At 46.1% G+C, this 20,403-nt stretch overlaps 1 protein-coding gene across 2 annotated transcripts in view; it reads left to right on the forward strand.

Moving 5' to 3' along the window:
- The window catches only part of SBNO2 (strawberry notch homolog 2), an 84,768-nt gene that overhangs the window by 18,808 nt on the left and 45,557 nt on the right, over positions 1–20,403 (forward strand). For both annotated transcript variants that reach the window (XM_090026813.1, XM_090026814.1), the window contains 3 exons: positions 1,739–1,963; positions 3,490–3,572; positions 10,762–10,885. In XM_090026813.1, the coding sequence (XP_089882939.1) occupies positions 1,838–1,963; positions 3,490–3,572; positions 10,762–10,885 (333 nt within the window). In that variant the 5' untranslated portion in view covers positions 1,739–1,837. The remainder of the gene's footprint in view (positions 1–1,738; positions 1,964–3,489; positions 3,573–10,761; positions 10,886–20,403) is intronic.

Consider the following 20,403-nt stretch of genomic DNA (forward strand, 5'->3'; position numbering starts at 1 on the left):
TGAGTCTTACTGTGACTCAGGTTGGCCAGTCAGTTTACAGTAAATTGGCTGTAGTGGTTAATGGTACAGGGGATGGTGCATCCTGTGGTATTCTGCTTAGCTGGGGTCCCGGATGTCAGTGTAGATTAGTGAGAGGTGGTGGACAGTTAGAAACGGCTGGGGATCTAGAGTAGCAGAGGCTACCTGGCTATCAAAGGGCCCCCAGCAGTAGAATTTTTTTTTTTGTGGGGGGGGAGCTAAAAGAAAGGCAGAAGTGGGGTTATTAATGGGTACATTCGGTAATAGAGAGCTGGGAGAGATGAAGCCACACTTAGGGGTGGGGTGTGAAGTTATCCTAGATAGTACATTTACAGTCTTTTTTACCCTTTTCTGCTTGCTCCATCTTGCTCTGATTCCAGTGGGGCAATACAAGTGAAACCAGAGGAGGCCGGTGTGGGTGGGAAACTAAGACCATATACCAGATGTAGACATGGCCCTTAATTGGTACCAAACCTGTGCTAACCAGGAATTCTGTTTAGTTCAGTGTCCAAGAGGCCTTTACAAGCCCTTAGAGAGCCAGGCAAGCTGTTTCCCTCTCCAATCAAACTGGAGAATAAGTTCAGTTCAGATGTTCAGGCTTTGTAACATCTTTTATAAAGTTCCTTTTCATTCCCTGCCTTCAAGTCTTTTCTCTCACCACCCCCCCAACCCTGCCTGAAATATTCAGTGAGGTGAGTCATGGGAGATTGTCCTGCCTTAAAGCATCACTCAGGTTCCTCGATGCTCTCATACCAAATTGAGTATTGTTTGAATGTCGAGGTAGGCGACGAATGTTAGGTTCAGTCCACTAGGCCTAGCACAGAGATGTCTGGGGAAGAGTTGGGCTCGTGCCTATGTGTAGCGGTATCACACTTGCATCTTTTTCTCTGACTTGCCATCACCATCATTTTCTTTCCTTCATAAGATGAAGGCCTTGTCAGCTCTGTCCCTTTGTACTGCTCCTGGCTGCTGGCTTCCATATAAAGGTATGAGCCAAGTTAGGATTTAGCAGTTAGAGCAAAGAGCTGAATGTTCAGACTCCTCCAGAGTTCAATTTCTCTCTCTACTCAAGACTCATGGTGTGACTTTGTTTCCTACCTCTAAAGTGGAGTGCAATATCCAGCACATGCGGATTGTGCGTCTTAATGGTGCAAATCAAAAATGCTTTGAAATCCCTGGCTGAGAGATTGTGCAAAAGGGTATAGTCTGTCATAATCATGAGGGTAAAATCCAGTAAGACCAATAATATTGCTTTAGGCTCTGGGAAGACTGAAACTGGCTCAAATCCAGAAGCCAGACTTCTGAGAATCCAGCATGTGCGCTCATAGTGAAAATGAAAGCCAAGTTGATTGAGGTAGCAGGCACTTCGGCCTTACCTCCATGTACTGGTGAAGTTGCAGCAAGGGAGGTTTAAGTTGGATATTAGGAAAAATTTTCTCACTGGGGGATGGTGAAGCGCTGGAGCAGGTTACCCAGAGGTAGTGGCATCTCCATTCTTGGAGGCTTTTAAAGACCTGACTAGACAAAGCCTTGGCTGGGATGATGTAGTTGGGGCTGGTCCTGCTTTGAGCAGGGGATTGGAGTAGATGTGACCTCCTGAGGTCCCTTCCAGCCCTCGTTTTCTGTGATTCTACTGGTCTCCCAGAAAGACTGGAGTTGGAAGTCTTTTTTTCTCCCTCTCTCCATAAATTGAAGACATGTAATTTCTTTTTTGTCCCAGGACATGGTGCAGAGTGAAGAGCACAGATAAAGAACCTTCCATCAGTCTACAAGACTACCCCACCTGGCCTGACAACTTCATGCAGCTGGACAAAGCCTGATGCCCTCAGCGCATCCTGCCATGGACGGGGGGAACAGCTATCCACAGCATGAGCACCAGCAGTCAGGCAATACCTTATACAGTGTGCCTAATCTCCAGGCCCAGCTCGGTGTACCTGCCATGGAGGTGAGAGAGTTGTTATGGAAGCTAGGGATAGATGGGTTGTCAATAGAGGGCTGATGGCATTATAACACGATGGTAAAACTTTGGGAAACAGTGTTGGTGTTTACAAGAGTTTCATAGATTCATAGCTGTTAGGGACTGGAAGGGACCTTACAAGATAAATTGACTTTCTGGGGTTCCTGTCAAAGGGTGGGGTGAAATATTGGTTCCTGGTCCTAGAGCTTGGTGGCAAGTGGCCAGTTTGAATCAGGGGAGAAAAAGCAAGGTTGCAATTGGAGTGATTGTAAATTTTAAAGACTGTTGCATTGCAGCCTGCTAAGGCAGGAGAGGAGGAATTTACACTGATTGCCAGCTTTCTGTTTGCTTCTATCCCTGCTGGCCCATAAAGCTGGCGCTCATTCTAACTTTGCCTTTTTGGGCCCTGCTGGAGGACTTAGTTGTATTGTATTTGTAGTTTTGAGCCCTATGCAGGATTGTGTCCCTGTTGTGACATGGTGCAAACACACAACAAAATAATTTATTGTTAATAGCTTGGATTCGAGAGAGCACCTGTCTTGGACTATTGTTTGCTGGTTTTTGATTGTAAGGAATCTCTGCCATTTTCCTTAAGGTTGTGTCCCCCCGCTAACCTGGTTGCTGGGAGATGGGTCAGCCCCTCTTGTTGCAGCCCAAAAAGTTGGGTGGAAACAATTGCAAGGGTTTCAACTTGGGTTGTTATGGAGCCCCTGAAAATCAGGTCCCTGCCATGGGGCTTCCCAAAGCTGAAGCAGCCAACTTGCTCCTCATTTCTGAAAAAATGTGGCTTTTGTTTTCAGTGGCCTTCAAACATTTTTTTAATTTCCCACCCCCCCACCTCCCAGTTCTACATGCCTCAGCTGAAATGAGGTGCTTTTCTTACCACTCCAGTCACCTTTATCTCAGACCCAGGCTTCAGTCCCTCCCTTCACTTCCTGCCTCCTTCCCCCTCGTGTTTACCAATCTGTAGCCAGGCAATTACAGGTTGAGATCTGCATTTTGCCTTAATTAAAAGAAGAAAAAGCCCAGCTCTCCCCATTTCATCATGTAAGTCCGCATCCCTTTGGACAGCAAAATGACTGACAAAAGAGCCTTCTGTTGGGAGCTGAGAGAGGATGTTGCATCTTGTTCAGTAAGCACGGCCAGTGGAAACTAGCACTTGCAGCCTGGAATAGCAATATGCACAGGTCCTTGGCATTTCCCTGTACAGGCTAACTCCAGGTTAGAAGATGTAGTATCCAGTTTCCATAAAGTTTTGAGATTAGGAATAATCTCTAAGGATAATGACCCCAAGACACTTTGTGGAGTGAATGAAAACCCATCAGGGCCTTCAAGTCAGAAGTGGTGTGTGATCCATGACTACTACTTCTCTGCAAGATGACGAAAAGCCACTTTTTTATGTGGTAAGGGTAGGGAGGTCATAAGATAAGGCTCGAATTCCCAGCTACCAAAGTGCATTATCAAAGTTGTGGTTCTGTGCCAGTGTCATTCTTTTAATGGTGTTGTGTTTTCAGAACTCGATGCTGGGTTCCGACTGGTGGAGTAACGTCTGTTTTCCTGCCCCTTACTCGACTCCATCTTTCTCAAGTGAAACCCAGTGAGTATTGCTCTGCTTTCTGTTATTCTCCATAGACACGACCCCAGTGATTCAACTGTTTCTTCAGTGCTTTGCTCGTTTCATGCAGTAATGGGGAAATAATTGCATCATGCTGTTCCTGTGGCATTTCGCAAACTGCTGCATCTTGGAAAAGCAGCAAACAGCTTCTGTGAAAATATGGGAAACTTTGATTTCATGTGAACTTTGATTTAGGGGGAGAAAAGGCCTTGGGCTAGTCTAGATTTGTTACACTAATGGAGTTCATAAAATGTACCATTAGTACAATCTAGCTGTACTAATACATCATGCAGCATGTAGTTTTATATGGACGGTGCAGGGAAAAAGGGAAGGTATTACTGCTCTGGGGAAGGTAAGTGGCACGTTTATGGGTGAAGTGGTATTAAAAGCTATGGCCATGTAGATGATCGGAAGCTAATCATACTTAATAGAATCACCCCTGCTAAATCGAACTCTCATTTTGAATTGTGAGCACATTTATTTCCAATATGTGCATGCCCTTAGCTGTGCAAGCTGTAATGTGTTAGGATCAGTATATTTTTCTCTGGTTGTAATTAAACTTGTTGCTAGTCCTGCCAGGTCTGAGGTGGTGAGAGGTACAGGCTGGTGTGAGAAATTGTCACTTCCTTCTAAGTAAACGCTTGCATCCTGTATAGTTAAATCTTGTAAATGGTACACCTCTAACGGGTTTCAGTGAACTCTGCCTAAGAGCACTTGATAAGAATTGTGGCTTACGTTTTTCCCTTGTAGAGTCAGTGTAAAAGCTTCTGCATGATGTCTTTGTCCAGTGACATTTGGGTGGTTCTTTGTGTACAGTACATTCTGCCTAAGCCTTTGTGAATGCCAGTCCCATGTCCCCTCACTTCCCCCAGCCCCATGGCCCTGGTTGGGTCAGAAAGACACAGCTTCTTTGGCTTTTCTCCATTTGGGGGAAACTGGTAGCTAGGTGACATGGTTAATAGCTGTTCAGTGTGCTGCCGAAGAATGGAGGCTGATATCGGGGGTACCAAAGGCTAAATGCTGGGGAGACGCACAAATGGATGTCTTGTCACTTTGTCAGGGAAGTAACATCCATTCTAGGCTTCTGGGCAAAGGGGGAGCTGGTGGAAGAATAACAAAAAGTGTCCAAATAGTTAGGCAAAACTGAGCCAAAGGTGTTTGCTTCTGGTTGAGTCCCTTTTGGTGCCATCCAGGGGTGCAAGGCTTTTAGCTCAACCTCTCGCCTAAAGGAATTTGGTGTCTAAAGAAAGCAGAGAGTTTCATTCTGATGGCCTCTCTTGGTTTTAGGCTGCGATTCCCAATCCAATAGTCAGTTTTGAAAATCTAGCTTGCTTCGTTTGGCTAAAACCAGTGCTTTCTCTCTGTTTTCTTCTCCCCTCCTCGTTCCACCTCAGGGTGGGGGGCAGGTTAGCTAGCAATTAAAGGCTGGACAGAATCACAAAGCAGACTTTGCCAGGAGATTACCAGAACCCTGTTGCATGTGTGGCAGACGGCGTCAGGCCTCCTTAGTTACGCTGCACCTTGCCAACATGAACAGGAGTTATTGAATAAGTTGAGTCCCCCTGCCCGGAGCTGGTATGTCAGTGCTTGGAAGAGGGTGTGCTTTTGAAGCTGATTCTTGTAAATTAGACTTTCTGACTCCTCCAGGGAGCTGTAACTGAATTTCTGTGCTGCTGTATTGAACCACAAGGTTAGCTGGGATTTATCTGTCGGGTTTTTTTTTTCCTCTGCTGTTTGACCACTTGCTTTATTTCTATCCTTCACTTTCTCTCTGTCTTAGTGCTAGTCTTAGCATCCATTGTGCTGGCGATGTTATTTATTACACCACTGGCCCTGCCAAGACTCAAGCACTTACATCACTTGATGTGCATGGATTAGACCCATTGACTTCACTGGCACTGCACATATATGCAAAGTTATACATACATGCATCTTTTCAGGATTGAAGCCTATCATAGCACTTACTTGCTAGGGGAGACTCTGGTTATGGTTGCAGTTTTAGCTTCCTCTTTTCAGATGTTCAGAAGACACAAAAAAATCACATTACAGACAATTTTGTGTGTTTACCTTATAACTGGTGCTTTTTGGATAGCTTAAACAACAGCATCTTGATGCCCATCTTGCTGGGGTCATGTGACCCCACCAGTCTTTCCTGCTCAAGTGCACTGGGGCTGGACCCGATGATCTGTAAGGTCCCTTCCAGCCCCTAACAACTATAAAACTAAGTTGAAGTGTGGAGGGCATGCTTATTTAGGGACATTGCAATGGAAGAGTGACATTGACTCCAAGATAATTTCTCTTCTGAACCTTTCCCCTCAATTATTATGGCACTAGTTTAAAAAAAAACCCAACCTATTTCTGCTCTCCCATTTATTTGGGAAAGGTGTTGGATGGAGCTGAGAGCAGATATGCTTTTCTTTTTTTCTCCTGCCTGTCTGTCTTCTCAGTACACTTCTGTTCGCTGCATGCTTATCTTGAGTTTCAGCTCAATAGCTGGTATCACTGCTAAAAAGCATGGAAGGTTTGGAGAGAAAGCTTGGCAGCCTCAGCAAAGCTGCACAAAAAGTACTGTTCAGTGCTTAAAGAAAGCTAGCTGGAAGAGGGGAAGAAAATAGAAAGTTTCCTCTGATCCATCGGTTACAGAATCCTTTGAGAGATTACTTGTAACCCTCGTAGGTACACCAAAGCCTGCTATCTCATAGTAACGCTGACCTAATTTTAGTGCTCCAGGTGGAAGACACCTTGTGAAACAAGTAAAAATACAGCAAGGCCAGCCTTGGGGAGGGACTGAATCTGAACCAGCTCTGCCCTTGTGCGGGGTCCTCTAGAAGCAGTCTTGTTTGCAAGTGGCTATATTTGGACATGGCTTATTCTCCCAGCAACAGCTTTGTCCTGAAGCAGGTTTTTCCTGTTTACTTACCAGCTTTCAGGCTGCAGAGAATGTGGTTCAACAAAGATACCAAAGTTTGCACCTTCTCAGAAGCCCTTGCAAAATGTTCCAGTGCAATAAAAGTTGCTCCAGCTAAGTCTCAGATGGGGAAGTGGAGCAGGAGGGATTTTATGTAGAAAAATGTAGTATATATTTAGTATTTTTTAAGGCAGCCATCTGTCTTGTCTCTGGGCTCTTGCTAGAATCCTAGACACGATACTTTATTCACAGCAATGCAATCTTGAGTATCTCCATTGGTGCCAGTGGTATTATGTTGGTATAGCTCCCTTGTTGTTATCCGAGTTAAACGTGCCAGACCACCAGTGTATAGTCTTTCTCAAAACTGGAAGCAATGCTTTCCTTTCTCAGTTCCCCACTCTCTTGGGATAAAAGTGGTTGTACTAATTAACTATGGAGCAGACATTGGAAGAGCATTTGGTGCTGTCTGACAGGGATGAAGGGAAGGGCTGAGTTGGGTGTCAGTTCTGGAGTGAGTTCTGTATCCAACAGCCTGTGGCTGCTGAGCCCTATTACTGCTGATCTATGGAGGGGGAATATCAAAGCATGAATGCCAGACAAAGTGCAAAGAAGCGGTCTTGGCTACAAGGAGGGCAGACACCAGTAAGGGCTTCAGATGCCAACAGGACATGCACAAGCAGCTGGGACAAGGAACATAGCGGAAGCAGAATATCAGAGTTGTTCAAACAAAGGTTGCTGCAGCCGGCTGCTAAATGACAGAGAAACCACCTGCTGGAGGGATCAGCCGTGCAGCACATGTCACCACTAATGATGCTGCTGCAACTTGGAGACTCGCTTATTGAGGACTTTGGCAGAACTGAGGACATGATCAAGAGTTTAAACTCACTTTCTTGTTGAAGAAATAAGCCTCTCCTGAGGGCAGCTGGCTGAATAGATATCAGATGATGTAGGCAAGTTGAGCTTAGATTGGTGTGTATTGCTCAGAGGCCTTGGCGTGGGTAAATAGCTTTATTCCTCGCTCTTCTCGATCAATTGGCTGCAAGACTATCTCCTTCCAGACCGTCTCTGTATCTAGCTCTTCATTCGAGTCTGTAGCCTCAATCTTCCTGGCTTGTCCAAGAGCTTGTCCATATCTTCAGTGTCCATCAAATGCAGAGAGTTTCTTATTCATCGTTTGGCAAGTCTCTGTTCAAAAAGCATCTCTTAGACCCACTTACGCTGCTCTTACAAAATGAGCTCAACACCGTTAGTACAGCCGGTGCTGCCTGGAGAGTTAGGGTGCAACAGGTCTTTGCCCTGTGCCCTGAAAGCCAACAGCGGGGGGCTCTGCCCACTAAAGAGAGAAGAGAGAAGTTCCTGAATTGACAGTGCCCTTCCTCCCTCGAACAAGCATGTTATCAGCTGGCCTGAACTCCATATAAGCAAAAGCTGCATTGAGCTTCATTCCCAGCTTCTCATATTATAGCTGTCAGAGATGAAAGGAATATTTCAGGGCCTCCGGCTTATCCTTTCAGCAAGGGCAGGATAATTCTTCACAGAAAAATAGCTAGTAGTTGGTTGTTGATTTAACACCAGCAACGTGCTTGGCTGTATCTGCTGTGTAACAATACCGTCCTTTCTCAGCTGTGGTAAAAATTGTCAGCTCCGCAGAAGATGGGCTGAAACCCCTGGAGAAGTCTAGAGCTGGGGCCTACATGGTGGGTGGAAGTCTTAGTTTGAAGGTCTCAAGTTGACCTGCTTCATCTCCACTCCCAAGATTAAATCCATCCTAGGTTTATAAATGTCCTATTTTTTTTAAGGGCCAAATTTGGAGCATGGTCTGAGTGGCTCAGTTTAGGTGAGGAATGAGGTATTTTCCTAATAGAGACCTCTTTGGAAGAACACACAGTCAGTGAGAATGAGAGTCTTTCCATTTCTCTGCTCGTTCATTTTAGATAGGATTAGCTATTTGCCAAAAAAAAAAAAGTCACATGCTTTGAAAGTGACTCCAAGTTACCTCCTTTGGTTGGAGATGAAAACTGCTTGTTTTGAAGGTGTGGATGAGTGAAGCTTGCTATCAAAAGCAGAAATGCAACCTCTTTGGTAGAGGTGCACAGCTGATCTGCTCCAGCCTGACAGTCCTTGCTCCTGTCATTCAGAATGATTCACAAGTGCACGTAGTTTAAGTGGAAAAGGCCCCTTTTTCATTAATCTGAACAGAGGCGGTATCTCTCACTTCCTGCACCCCAAAGAAGTTGTAAAGGCCGAGCAGGCTGGTCCAACTGCTCAGATGGTTAACACTTGTTGCAGCCTCACCTGAGAGCTACCTCTAACCAAATTGGCTTGTAATTAGACTGAACAATAAGCACTTGTGTCTAATTTGCAGGCTCCTAATGATTAATTGGGTCTGGGCCAGTAGCTCAAATGATTTTAAGTGGTTTCCCTGAATCTGATTTGCATACTGCAGTCCTGTTGGTTGATGCGAGTCAGATTCGGGATGTTAACGTAAAGTTCCCATTAATCCATTGCTCAAACCCAACCGCCTCCCAGTTGGCTCCAACCGTCGCTGCCTCGAAGGGTCTGAGCCGGTGGCAGGCCCCAGTGCTCCTGCTTTGATGGCATGGGGTCAGCTTCGTTGCAGGGCAAGGTGGATGCCTCCCTAGTGTTCAAGGGGCCCCCGTGGCAGGGCATGGATTTCTGGCTGCTTCATGATTCGTTCTCTTCCCTTCCTAATCAAGGTGTGATTAACACTCATGCTGGAAGATTTTAATTTGCCTTTTTGGGCATGTGGGTACGAAGCTGCTTCAGTGCCTTACCGCACTATGTGACAGTGTTGGGAGGCAGGTGGTAGCAATTCATAAGGTGGTGAGAGGAGCTTTCTGCTGCTCCTTTTGGCACTGTCTTGTCTTCACTGATGTGGCAGAAGGGGACGACGTGAAGGAGAGAATTGTGTGCTCATTTGCACATCACCATGCTGGGTGGGAAGCCAACCCTGTGTGCATGTCTTCTCGCATGGGCAAGCTATGCTAATGAACAGTTAGGTATGTGAGACTCTTTAGTAGCTTAATAGTACTTTGGCTGTTCGGTACTTCCCATTTCTTCTCTCAGATTTTTTTTAGTGGCTTGGAGCCCATTTCTATGGGTGCTGCAGGCCGGAGGTCACAAAGAACACAAACTTTCCGTAGGAGTGAGTCAGTCAGAGCATGCAAAACCTTTAAATAACTGTAACATGAAAATGTATTTAGGTGAGGATTGCCCAAGCCTTTTGAGTGAACATCTTTTACGGGAAAGATGACCGGGCACATTCCTTTGCCTTCCAGAAGCCAAAGAAAGAGTTAACATGTGCACTGTCTGTGATAACAAGTACTATAGAGGGCAGAGGCTACCCCCTGGGGAGAATGAAGGGAGTAATTCTGCTTCTCTCATTTCCTAACTCCTACCTGCCTCACATTCAAAGGAAGTGAACTCTGGGAGAGTTGGGTGCATTTTCTTCTCCAAGAGCCTGGTATCAGGAGACCTTTGCTTTGTATACGAGCTGGTGTGACCCAGAGATTGTGGGATGTCAATCAGATAATGATGATGAGGTCAGAAGTGATTCATCCCCATACAACTTCCCAGGTTAATAATTCTGTGCACAGTTGTAGGTCTCCATGTCTCTTTCTAACATCCACGTTTCCAAGCTATAGCACTCCTACCTCTGATCATAATGCGTCCGTGCTAGCTGAGAGTTGTTGTCTGTCTTTGCATTTGTTCCAAGTGCAAGGGAGGAATTTGTCTGGCTTTGTCCTGCTTTGCAAAATGGTCAGTGGTGGAGCTGCTGTGGGGGACCTGTGGGTTCTGTTGAGTGAAGGATGGTTCAGGTTTGAGATGCCCTTTGTGAGACTTACAAAAGTAGCATGTAAGGCTGGGGCTCCATTGTGCCTTGCAAGCATCACTTTGATGCCTCTCACTGTGTGGCATTGAGTTCTGAATTATGAGCCTGTGACACCTGATCTCATCATCAAAACCACAATTTATACAAGTATCTGACAGCTGAGTTCTTGGTCTCTTGATTATGGTGCAACTTGGTGGAATACTGCACTGGCTTTTGATCCGCTGGAGACGAATATCACTGGTTGGCTCTGTCTTTTTTTTTTCTGTAAATATCCATGGTGCATATGTTAAAATCAGTCTATTGCCTGAATCAGCCCTGAAGAACTAGTCTACCACACAAGGTGGATGGTGAAATGAGTTGGGGAAACTCAGGACTGTCGGGAACTAACTGCTTTTCTTATCTCTTTGCAGGCAATATTTTAATACCACTTCTGATTATTACATGAATTCCATCAGCAGACAACCTTTCCCAGAGATGAACTATGCATCTGTGGACACTGCTGACTTCTTACCAAAAAATGGTGATTTTTCTCAGGTAGGCATCTAACTTTCTGGAACTGCCTGTCTTCAGACGAATTTCCTATTATGTGATACGGGATCATCCTTCGTTATTCTTTATGCTAAAAAGGGTGGAGGAGAGACTGTGGTTCTTGCTTGCACCTTGGATTTGGGTACACGTGGAACACTGTAGGAGTGGTGCTTTAGTAGCATTTCATTGACTTGGAAGCAGCTCAGAGCAATTCAGGTCAGTGTGACAAATGCTACCTGTTGGTAAATTAATTCATCATACACACCAAAGATGGGGAAGGGAAGTGGAGGAAAAGCACAATTGCTAGGAAGGGTGTAGGAAGGTGTGGTGAAAGAAGGCCCCAATTAGTTAAGCTGTCCCTTAATTGCTTCTATTTGGGTCCTAGAATTTTCTTCACTTGTATGTGTTGCATGTTCTGTTATCTTGCAATGTAGAAGGGTCGAGTTCACAAACAGTGATGCTTTATAGGGACGTAAATCCCATAGTGTTGCACCTTTTGGGGACATTATGAAGTCCAGCCACTCTTCCCTCTGGAGCATGCTTCTGTGGGCAGGGTGCGAGAGGATCTGCAGTGCAGCTGCTGTCCTAGTTTGTTTGGTATCTGAGGACTGGTAGACTTGCTCGTCTCCCTGGGGATCTTGTTGGTATGAACTGAGCTCAATGGGAAGGGTTTGAAATGTCAGACTTGGCTCTGGCCATGTTTGCCAGGAAGGTTGGTCAGCAAAGACTGGGAAATGACTTAGTTTAGTCAGCTCTGTCACATGCTAAGGAAAAAGTGGTTAAATCCCTCCCAGGGGTTCACAGAGGCATTAGCAGTGTCTGGCTGCGGGAACTCTTTGCATGAGCTTGTCCCAGTGGACCCCACCGGGATACATGTAAGCAAAGCTAGAGTGAATTGCTGTGCTGACCCCTCAAGACAACAGCTCAACTGAGGTTAATTCCAGATGCCCAACCCCTTGGCTTGGTGTGTGCATTAAACCACCCGTTATTCAGTGGGAAGCCTGCAGCGTGCTATATTTGGTACAGCTTCCCTACCTGAATGGACATGTGCCACTGCACTCTTTCTGTGTGATCTCAAAATGCTGTATCGAGAGAATTGCAGCTCAAGGAAGATGGTGCAGACAAATCCCAGTTGGGCCCAGTTAGTGCTTCAGCTGTTCCCAGTCTGCTTGCATCCCCAGCCAGCTGGGTCTGACTCTCCTTAGTCGCCTGCTCCATTCACCGTAGCAGAATCCCAACAGTACTAGTGGAAGCAGCAATCCCTCGACTGCACAGCCTTTAGAAGTGAACATCAAGGAAAGGGTGGGATTTTGAAGTCATGGCAAAATCATGTGACCATTTGGCTGCTGCTACTGCAGGAAACTGAGTTAGGGAGCATGTCCAGATTTGGAAAAAACCACCCCTGCTGAAGACTTTTAAGAGAATTAATAATGTTTGTAGCTGTTCAGGAAAAGATGAAGGGAATCAAATCTCATGCTTCAAGATGCAAACTGTTTGAGAGGTAGGATTTCACCTGCGTTTAGCAGTATACAGTTGATTACATAATGTGCTGGGGAATTGTATGTCCAAAGGCAGGATACTTGAGCTGCCTGTATGCTCTGGTGTAGAAATGACCCATGGTACCTAAAAAATTAGCTTTTGCTACATGGGTGTTGCTTCTGTTTGTCCCAGACATTCAGAACTACCTTTTAAGCAATTTTTTGGGGGTGTTTCCCTTGAGATGCATTGAAGACACCTGGTCTCAAGCAGGGAGTGCTGAGCAGTTTCTGAAAATCGTGTTCCCTTCCAAGGTGTCCCAATGACACCAGTGCTCCAAACCCTGGTCACTCCCGAAACGTGGGTCTAATTTTTACATTTTGTTACATGTGCTACCAACCAGACCTCTGGTCTTAAAAACGCCAGCTGGCTTGCAAAGCCCCCACAGCCTCTCATGGAAATTGAGAATTGGCTTATTCTTATGTGGCTCTTGTCTTGTTCATTCTTTTGATTTTAGTTGAGAGAGAATCAGAGGGACCCAGTTCAGAACTAAGTAAATGGGTATGTTTTCTGTTTCTTCATCTGTGTGAAAACTCACATATTCATCTGGTCTCAGTAGGCCAGTGAATTCACTGTGTGCCCTCCGATACACCCATAAAACCTCCCTGGCATCAGTGTGCAGAGGAAAATGATCTCAGAATGTGGCTGAGTGCATGTGTATCATGCCATAGCCATGCTCTGCCAGTTTGAAAAACAATATTTCAGCAGACCCATTAAACTGCTATGCACTTCATCCAAGCAGCATTTTTCCCCAGTAGCTCCCAAAGACCAAGATATGTGTATAAATGGAAGCTTTCTGCTTTGTAATCAGCCTCTTTGTCTCGTGTGATTCATTCAGGGATATCTCAGCTGCTTGCTTTGTTGCAAACAGCAGTCTCACAAATGTGGGATTATGACAGTAAATAAATAGAGCAGGAAATGTTTGACCATACAAGAGGAGCCATCTATTCACCAATATCAAAGCATCAAATAAAAAACAGTGCAGTAATAAAGAGGAGAGTAAACTTGGCACTTCCTTAATCTCTCCAAAGAAGGGGACCATATCCATCCTGCAAACACAGATTCAGATGTGTTGGATTCCACCTAGCTCCGTGCTTCATTGTTGAGTTTTTTTCAGTGCATCTCTGAAGACACTAGAAGCCTGCAGAGGATTCAACTTACTGGGAGCCAGCTGCTGGTATGGCAGTGCTCAAGCGACTGCCCAAGGCAGAGCTGCTGTAGGACCCAGTTTGTACCAGTATAGTTTAGCCCTTAAACAGTAGTGGACTGCACCAAGGGGAATTGCTGTTAATAGAGGCTTGATCTATGCCGTGGTGCAGCTAACTAAGGTGGAAGCTCACCAGTGGTGGTTACTGGAACAAAACCCTGCTGTTGACTAGTACTCCATCTGATAAAATCAGCAGCTAAGTTGATTCAAAATCTGTAGAGCTTGACTTTGCACAATGTGGGAGACTTGAGACAGGACCGGAAAAAAGCTGCAGCTTGGAGGCCTTTTCAGTAAAATGCATATGGCTCTGGTGGGAATCATCTGCTGGGTTTCATGGGCAATAGCCTTTATTGTCTCTCTTATTGCTGTGTATGCAGTGTCTTCAGCCAAAGGAACTTGCCTTGGGTTGAGAAATTGGGCAGGAAGCTCAAGCAATTGGAACAGTAGATAAAAAATAAAATAAAATAAAATAAAAATACTGGCCTGTGTGTTCGTTATTTGATGTCCAGTGTATCCATAATGGGTTCCTACTTTTAATGTTGTTGTGTACAGTACAGTAACAGTTAGGACCAGGACCCTGTTTGAATAGGTGCTCTACGGGCATATCTGAAGACACCATCTCTGCCCTGCAGAGCTCACAATCGGAGAATGTAGCCTGCAGGAGAATGGAAAGCAGTGTCAGATATGTGAGCATGTGCCTGTTGCTTCTTGGGTTAGTTTTCTTGCTCACTTGTTTCCAGTTCTCCACTGTGATAGACACTGGCCTTCAAATGAAAGGGAAAAGTCTTTCTTGTTCTGACACCAGTTGAGTGTTTAGTAGATCCTTTACCTTCTAGAGATTCATACCTTCCTTGATGCTCTTTAGAAATAGTTTTCTGTGACTCTCTGGCTTTGACCTAGCTTGGCCAACAGTCCCGCTCAGCTTCATTCTCTCCTTGGGACAAGGATCTCCTGATCCTTAATTGTTTTTTATTTCACGACCTGTTTCTTTATCCAAGTATTTCTTTGCTTGACATGAGCAATCTCGATTGAGGTCTCCAACACTCATTCCATAAACTTTCGCTGTATCCTCCTCATGCCTTTCATTCAGCTGGCAAGAGAGGTCCCTATTTTAAACCTCACACTGTTTGTGCTTTATCTTACATCCCCTATGATACCTTTTTATTGCACATTTTCAGCATACTCTATACTTTACAGGCAAAGCTCACCATCCCTGTCCCAAAGTTTTCACTCTCTAAATAAAACTAATCACAGATGTGAGTAATCAAATGATAGTCCTCTCTTAAAGTTACCCAGGCACTACTTTTGCCATATTCTTCTCTCCCTCCTGTGATGTCACCTTGCTGATAGTTTTGGCAGGACTGGGTGCTAGGGATATATTGGTCAAAACACCTTCATTTATTAAACTTGCTAGCAAATCTGTTGATTCAGGAGATCTCTGGCTGTCAGGAGTAGATGGATTAGAATGTAAACCGCTTTGCTGCTTTCTAGGTAAAAGCTCAGAGGCCAATTTGGAGTAGTTGTGCTCCTGTTTCAAATGCAATATGGCGAGTCAGACGGGTTGTCCCACTTACAGAAGACCTGTCCACGCACTAAGGAAGGGTTGACTGGGGTCCTGAGCTATCCTGATGATGCTCAGTTTTATTAAGTCTCAGCCAGTTGTGCTGGCCTGGGGTAAGAGCCAAACCAAAGTTTTTTGTGGGCGACTCTGGGCTAGCAGGCAAGGTAGCCACAATGCGGCGAAGTCAGAAAAAGCACCATTGGAGATCGTCCCTTGGGCTTGAGTACGGTGTGGAGCTGATACTCGTGATGTCCAGTCTCAGTCCTGCTGTCTTCCTTGTGCTGCACAAGTCCAGATTTGTGCTTGTGGAGTTCAGCTTCTTTTCCGTGGGTGTTTCTAAACAGATGAGATGGTCTTGGCTTGGGATTCAGGCTCAAGTGTGAAGCTTGCAGATGAGGTAGGCGAGCTGTTTGCAGGGCTGTTCTTGCAGTGGACTTTGATATTCTGCATTTCCTTTATTGGCAAGAGGGCACCTTTCATGTTAGCTTCCAGATCAAAAGCACTGGTTTCTGTTAGTCTGCACCGTGTTCCTTGCTGTGGCTCTTGGAGCTCTCCCCTTGTTCATTTTTATTCTGCTTTTCTCCTTGATCCTGCCTTTGTCAAGAACGAACAGCTGATTGAAGTTCCCCTCAAATTTGTGCTGGGAGTTTGATCCCTTTCATTTTGCAGTGGTGATTTTTTTTGAAAGTTTTTCTTGCCACATCTTAGTCAATGGTTGGGGTTACTTGCCTTGTCACAAAGCTGATCTCAGTTATTTTGAATGTTTATAAATTATTAGTTATGTCCCTGGACACATGCACCTATCTGCCTCTGCCTATAACAGCTAGAGCGAGCGGATATTTTTTCCTCTAGCAATATGCAATATAACAGCAGGAATTGAAGGAATGCTTCTGCATAAGATGCCACAGAAGCTAATAAATGAGCCTTTTTATCAGTCCTCTTATTTCATGTGCTGCTTTAGCTGTGTGTGCATGATGGCCTGGGACTTTTGGGAGATTCCAGCAGATAGTGTGACTCAGTGAGGTTGCTCTGTGCAGTAAAGCAGCTCAAATGACTTTGAGCAAGACTTTTTACTACCAAATTTTGCTCTGATGTAAAAAGTTTGGCAGATCACTTGTGCCCAGGATAGTAGTCTTATCAGTCTCAAATTGGATACAGTGTGGTCTGACAACATGCAGGCTTCCCCAGTCACTCGCCTCGATGCTGACTGATGTTACAGGTGCGTATTCCTGGATATCTCTACCAATGCTTTGTCAGTCTTCAGTGTTCTCCAGAGCCGTACTGCCTATTACCCTGATTTGGGTTCGAGCTGAAGGGATTTCAAGAGTGTTTGACTGAACCAGTCAGTCTTCAGGAACCTGTCGACTGTTGGTTTCATCGATCTGTCTACACTTTCTTTGCTCTGAGGCTTTGTTAATATCTAACAGTCTCAATAATCATTGGAGATTGTGTCATAAACTTTTGCGGACAGATCCCATCTGCTCCCACAGGGTCAGTGGGTTTAATTTACTCCCTGTTTTAACAATCCTGGGGTTAAGAGCAGGGACTGGAAGTGCTGAGTAAACTGCTGCTGCTTTGAAGATGCTGAAGGAAAGGATTTGAGCCTTTCTGCTTTGCTTTTTTTCTCCCACCGTTTGCTGGTCAACTGTGGAAATGGGAGGGTGCTGGGGACATTTTACATTTGGCCAGATCCTCCCATCTAAGTGTGAACGTGAAACGTGATTACAAACACAGGCTTGGCCAAATGAGCATGGCACCCTCTGACCACTCCCTTGGAGCCAGACCTGGAGTGTGGGGTCTTTGGGAGAAACATGCTAGGCCAGGGGTGCTCAACCTCTGGCCAGTGGGCCAGATGCAGCCTGCAGAGCCTTGGCATCTGATCCGCAGGGCTCCCTACGGCTTGGGAAATTTGTGGGCAGGGAACCAGTGGCACTAATACTGCTGTCCCTCCATGCTGCCAAATTCCCAAGCCCCCGCATGGTGGATTGGAGCCAGGTCACATCCCCTTCTTGCACAGCTGGATCAGGGTTGGGCCATGCCTCTTTCCCTCCACACAGCTGCGTTGGTTCTGGGCCACCCTTCCTCCCTTCCCCCACCTTATTGACTGGGCCAAGCCCCCTTCCCCCATGCACTAGGATTGGGAACAGGCCATACCCCCCTCCCCCTGTGAGTTTGGGCCATGTCCCCTCCCACCACCTGCAGGACCAGGTGGGGGCTAAGACCAGTCCCATTGCAGGACACGGCTGGATCGGGGCCAGGCTGTCCCCCCCACCCGTCTCTGCATGGCCCCACTGCATCCACCCCAGGCACTGGATTGGGGCCACCAGCTGGATCCAGCCTGCAGACCAGACCGGGCACTGGCAGTCCAGCCCACAAGAGATAAAGGTTGCTCACCACTAGTGTCAGGCACTCCTTCAGAACCTTTTCCCCACTTTACTGATCTCACACTGTCCCAGATGCCAAGCTGTTAAACATTAACAGCCTCAGCTCTCTTCCCAGAATGTGCACTGAGAAGAGAGGATGGGAAATTCCACTCATGTCTGGATGAGTTCAGGTGGCTGATGCCTCTTTCTAGGTGACTACTTAGGAAAGTACCTGTCTTTACCACACTTGGACAGTGACCGGGGTGGTATGAAGACCTAGCTAGTCATGTTGCTATAGAACAATGCCAGGCAGATCTGTGATGCTGAAAGGAGAGCATGAGGAGCTCACTCCAGCCTTCTGTAAGCAACTCGTTCTTTTAAAATGTACGTGGATTTGGGTGGAAGGGAGGGCAGTGTGAGTGCGTGTAAGAGATCTTGTGTTACCATCACACACGTGCATGTATGGTTCACTCTTCTGTGCACAAGCACTTAGACAGGAATGCTAAATCCACCTGCATCACTGCTGGCCTCCCTGGATTCTTCTTGGACACCAGCTTTTCCATGTCATCTCCTGTGGGGACTTGCAAGAGAGATGGAAAAGCCTCTTCCCTTCGGCTGATTTGGAGCGAAGCTTAGTGGGTGTATGCAGGCATTGTCTTGATCTCATTCGATAGTGATCTGTCTGCCTCCATCCTCAGGAATCTGCAGGGCGCTGGTCTGCTGCAGAGGGATTCCAGCCTGGCCTCGGGCTGCATTAAACCTCCGGGCTGGCTGTCTCTGTAAAGGGTTTTCCAGGAACACACGTGATGGTGGAAATGGATTGACAAGGTCTAAAGAGCAAGCCCCTAATGAACCCGTTGAGGTATTTGCCCTGTAATGCTTGTTTTACTGGCGACAGAAAGCAGCTGAGGGCCTCAAGCTTGCGGCGCTTGAATTTGTCCATCTGTGGGGGAAGAGGGTGGTTCCTTCAGCCCCTTGCTTTGGATAGGTCCCTCATCTTGGCCCTCTGGCTAGATTTGCCAACGCGCCTTTGTCAGAGGAAGGGGCAGGAACGGACATGGCTATGTTCTGGGCAGTTCTGGGAATTGTTTAGATTGCATCACTAATGCAGTCAATTCAGCAAGGCCAAAAATAAGTTTTCCTGTGCATCCTAAGTGGCTTGCATGGATGGATAGAGGAGGTTGTCCCTGCATGCTCAGAACTGGTCCCATGTGAACTTGAGACTTCAGTTTGCTTCCTCACCGGTTTTGTCACTGCCTTCTGGCTGGCTGATTCATCTTTGCTGGTCTGCTGGCACCCTTTATGTAAACACGCAGATTTAAATAAGGCTCAGAAAGTAGCTGAGGCCAGTTAAGGGTTGCTGAAGCTTGGGAAATTGGAGCTAGGGGGCATTTTGGGGCCTGTGGTTCAGCTCCATGGGATAAGGATGGGACAAGGCAGGAATAGCATAGCATGTCTCTGGTGGTGGCAATGGGAATGTAGGGCTCCACAGAGACCTATCTATTTCTCTCTGTCTGAGGGCTCCTGCTGTCAGGCAGGCCTCTGCTATAGGATGGGAAGGGCATAAAAACTAAATAGAAGGTTCAGTCCTTGAGGCTGGGGGGAATGGAGAGCTGTGCAGGGTTCACTAGCAAGGAACATAAGAGAAATAAGTCTCTGTTTTGGATATACCCATCCTGTGGTCCCATTTTAGACTTGGGGGAAGCTAACATGATAAACTGCCCTTCTCTGCACCAGCTAACGCGATAGACTGCTCCAGCTGAAAGACCAAGTGCTCTACAAGCAGGGATGAATTTAGCTGTAGTCGGTGTTCTGATTGCCCTTACACAGGTTGGGAAACAGGCCCATTGCTGAGAGCCAGCAGAGGTGATGAGAGTGGAACGCAGGAGCTCCTGGTACCTGCCTGTTCTCAGTAGTTGTAAATGGAGAATCATCAAGGTGGGTGCAATTTCAGTAGGATCCTCTGGGGATCAGTCCTTGACCCTGTCCCAATTGATGTTTTTATTGATAACTTGGAAGGAAATGTAAAGTAATTACTGATAACGTTTGCAAAGGATCCAAAGATTTGAAGCATGGTAAATAATGAAGAGGACCAGTCACAGACACAGTGCCTTGGGTAGCTCAGTGAGCTGAACTCAACTGGCATACATTTCTGCAGTACAGCTGTGTATAATGTCATACATCTAAGAAAAACCTGCGTGGATTCTGCTTCCAGGATGGAGTCCTTCATCCTGTGAAACCAGGACCCTGAAAAAGGCTTGGAGGTCTTGAGGGATGTATTTGGTAGCCAGGTTGGCCTGAGACGAAAAGAAATGCAAAACTCTAGAACTCTTGGTTCAGAGATAATAGCTTTTATTAGGCCAACTAGATAATTTTTTTTGTTACTATCTTTTAGTTGATCTAATAAAAGGTATCATCTCTGAACCAAGAGTTCTGGAGTTTTGCATTTCTATTTGGAGGTCTTGATGAGCATCAGCTACATGTGAGCTCTGTGTTACTCACAGACCAAAAGATGTAGCACCCTCAATGCGATCCTTGAGTGTAGAAATGGAAGACTGTCAAGCAGGAGGGTAGGGGGGCTCTTAGCTTTGTTTGACCTGGCAGTTAAACTACAAGATGGGGATACCGTGTCCAGTCCTGGTGTCTACAATTCAGGAAGGAGGCTGCAAAACTCGAGAGGGTTCAGAGACAAGGCACAAGACTGATCAAAGGATTGCAAACAGGCCCTGCACTGAGAGGCTCCAGGGGCACAGTCTGTTCCTCTTCTCCCAGACAAGGTTCAGCGGGGGAGTGGGACACCATTTATCCAAGGATGTTGCAGATTCCCCATCATGGAAAGCTTCTGTTTAACATAGGA

Source organism: Crocodylus siamensis, chromosome 14 (assembly GCF_052110815.1).
Source record: "Crocodylus siamensis isolate JL-2025a chromosome 14, ASM5211081v1, whole genome shotgun sequence".
NCBI lineage: Eukaryota > Metazoa > Chordata > Crocodylia > Crocodylidae > Crocodylus > Crocodylus siamensis.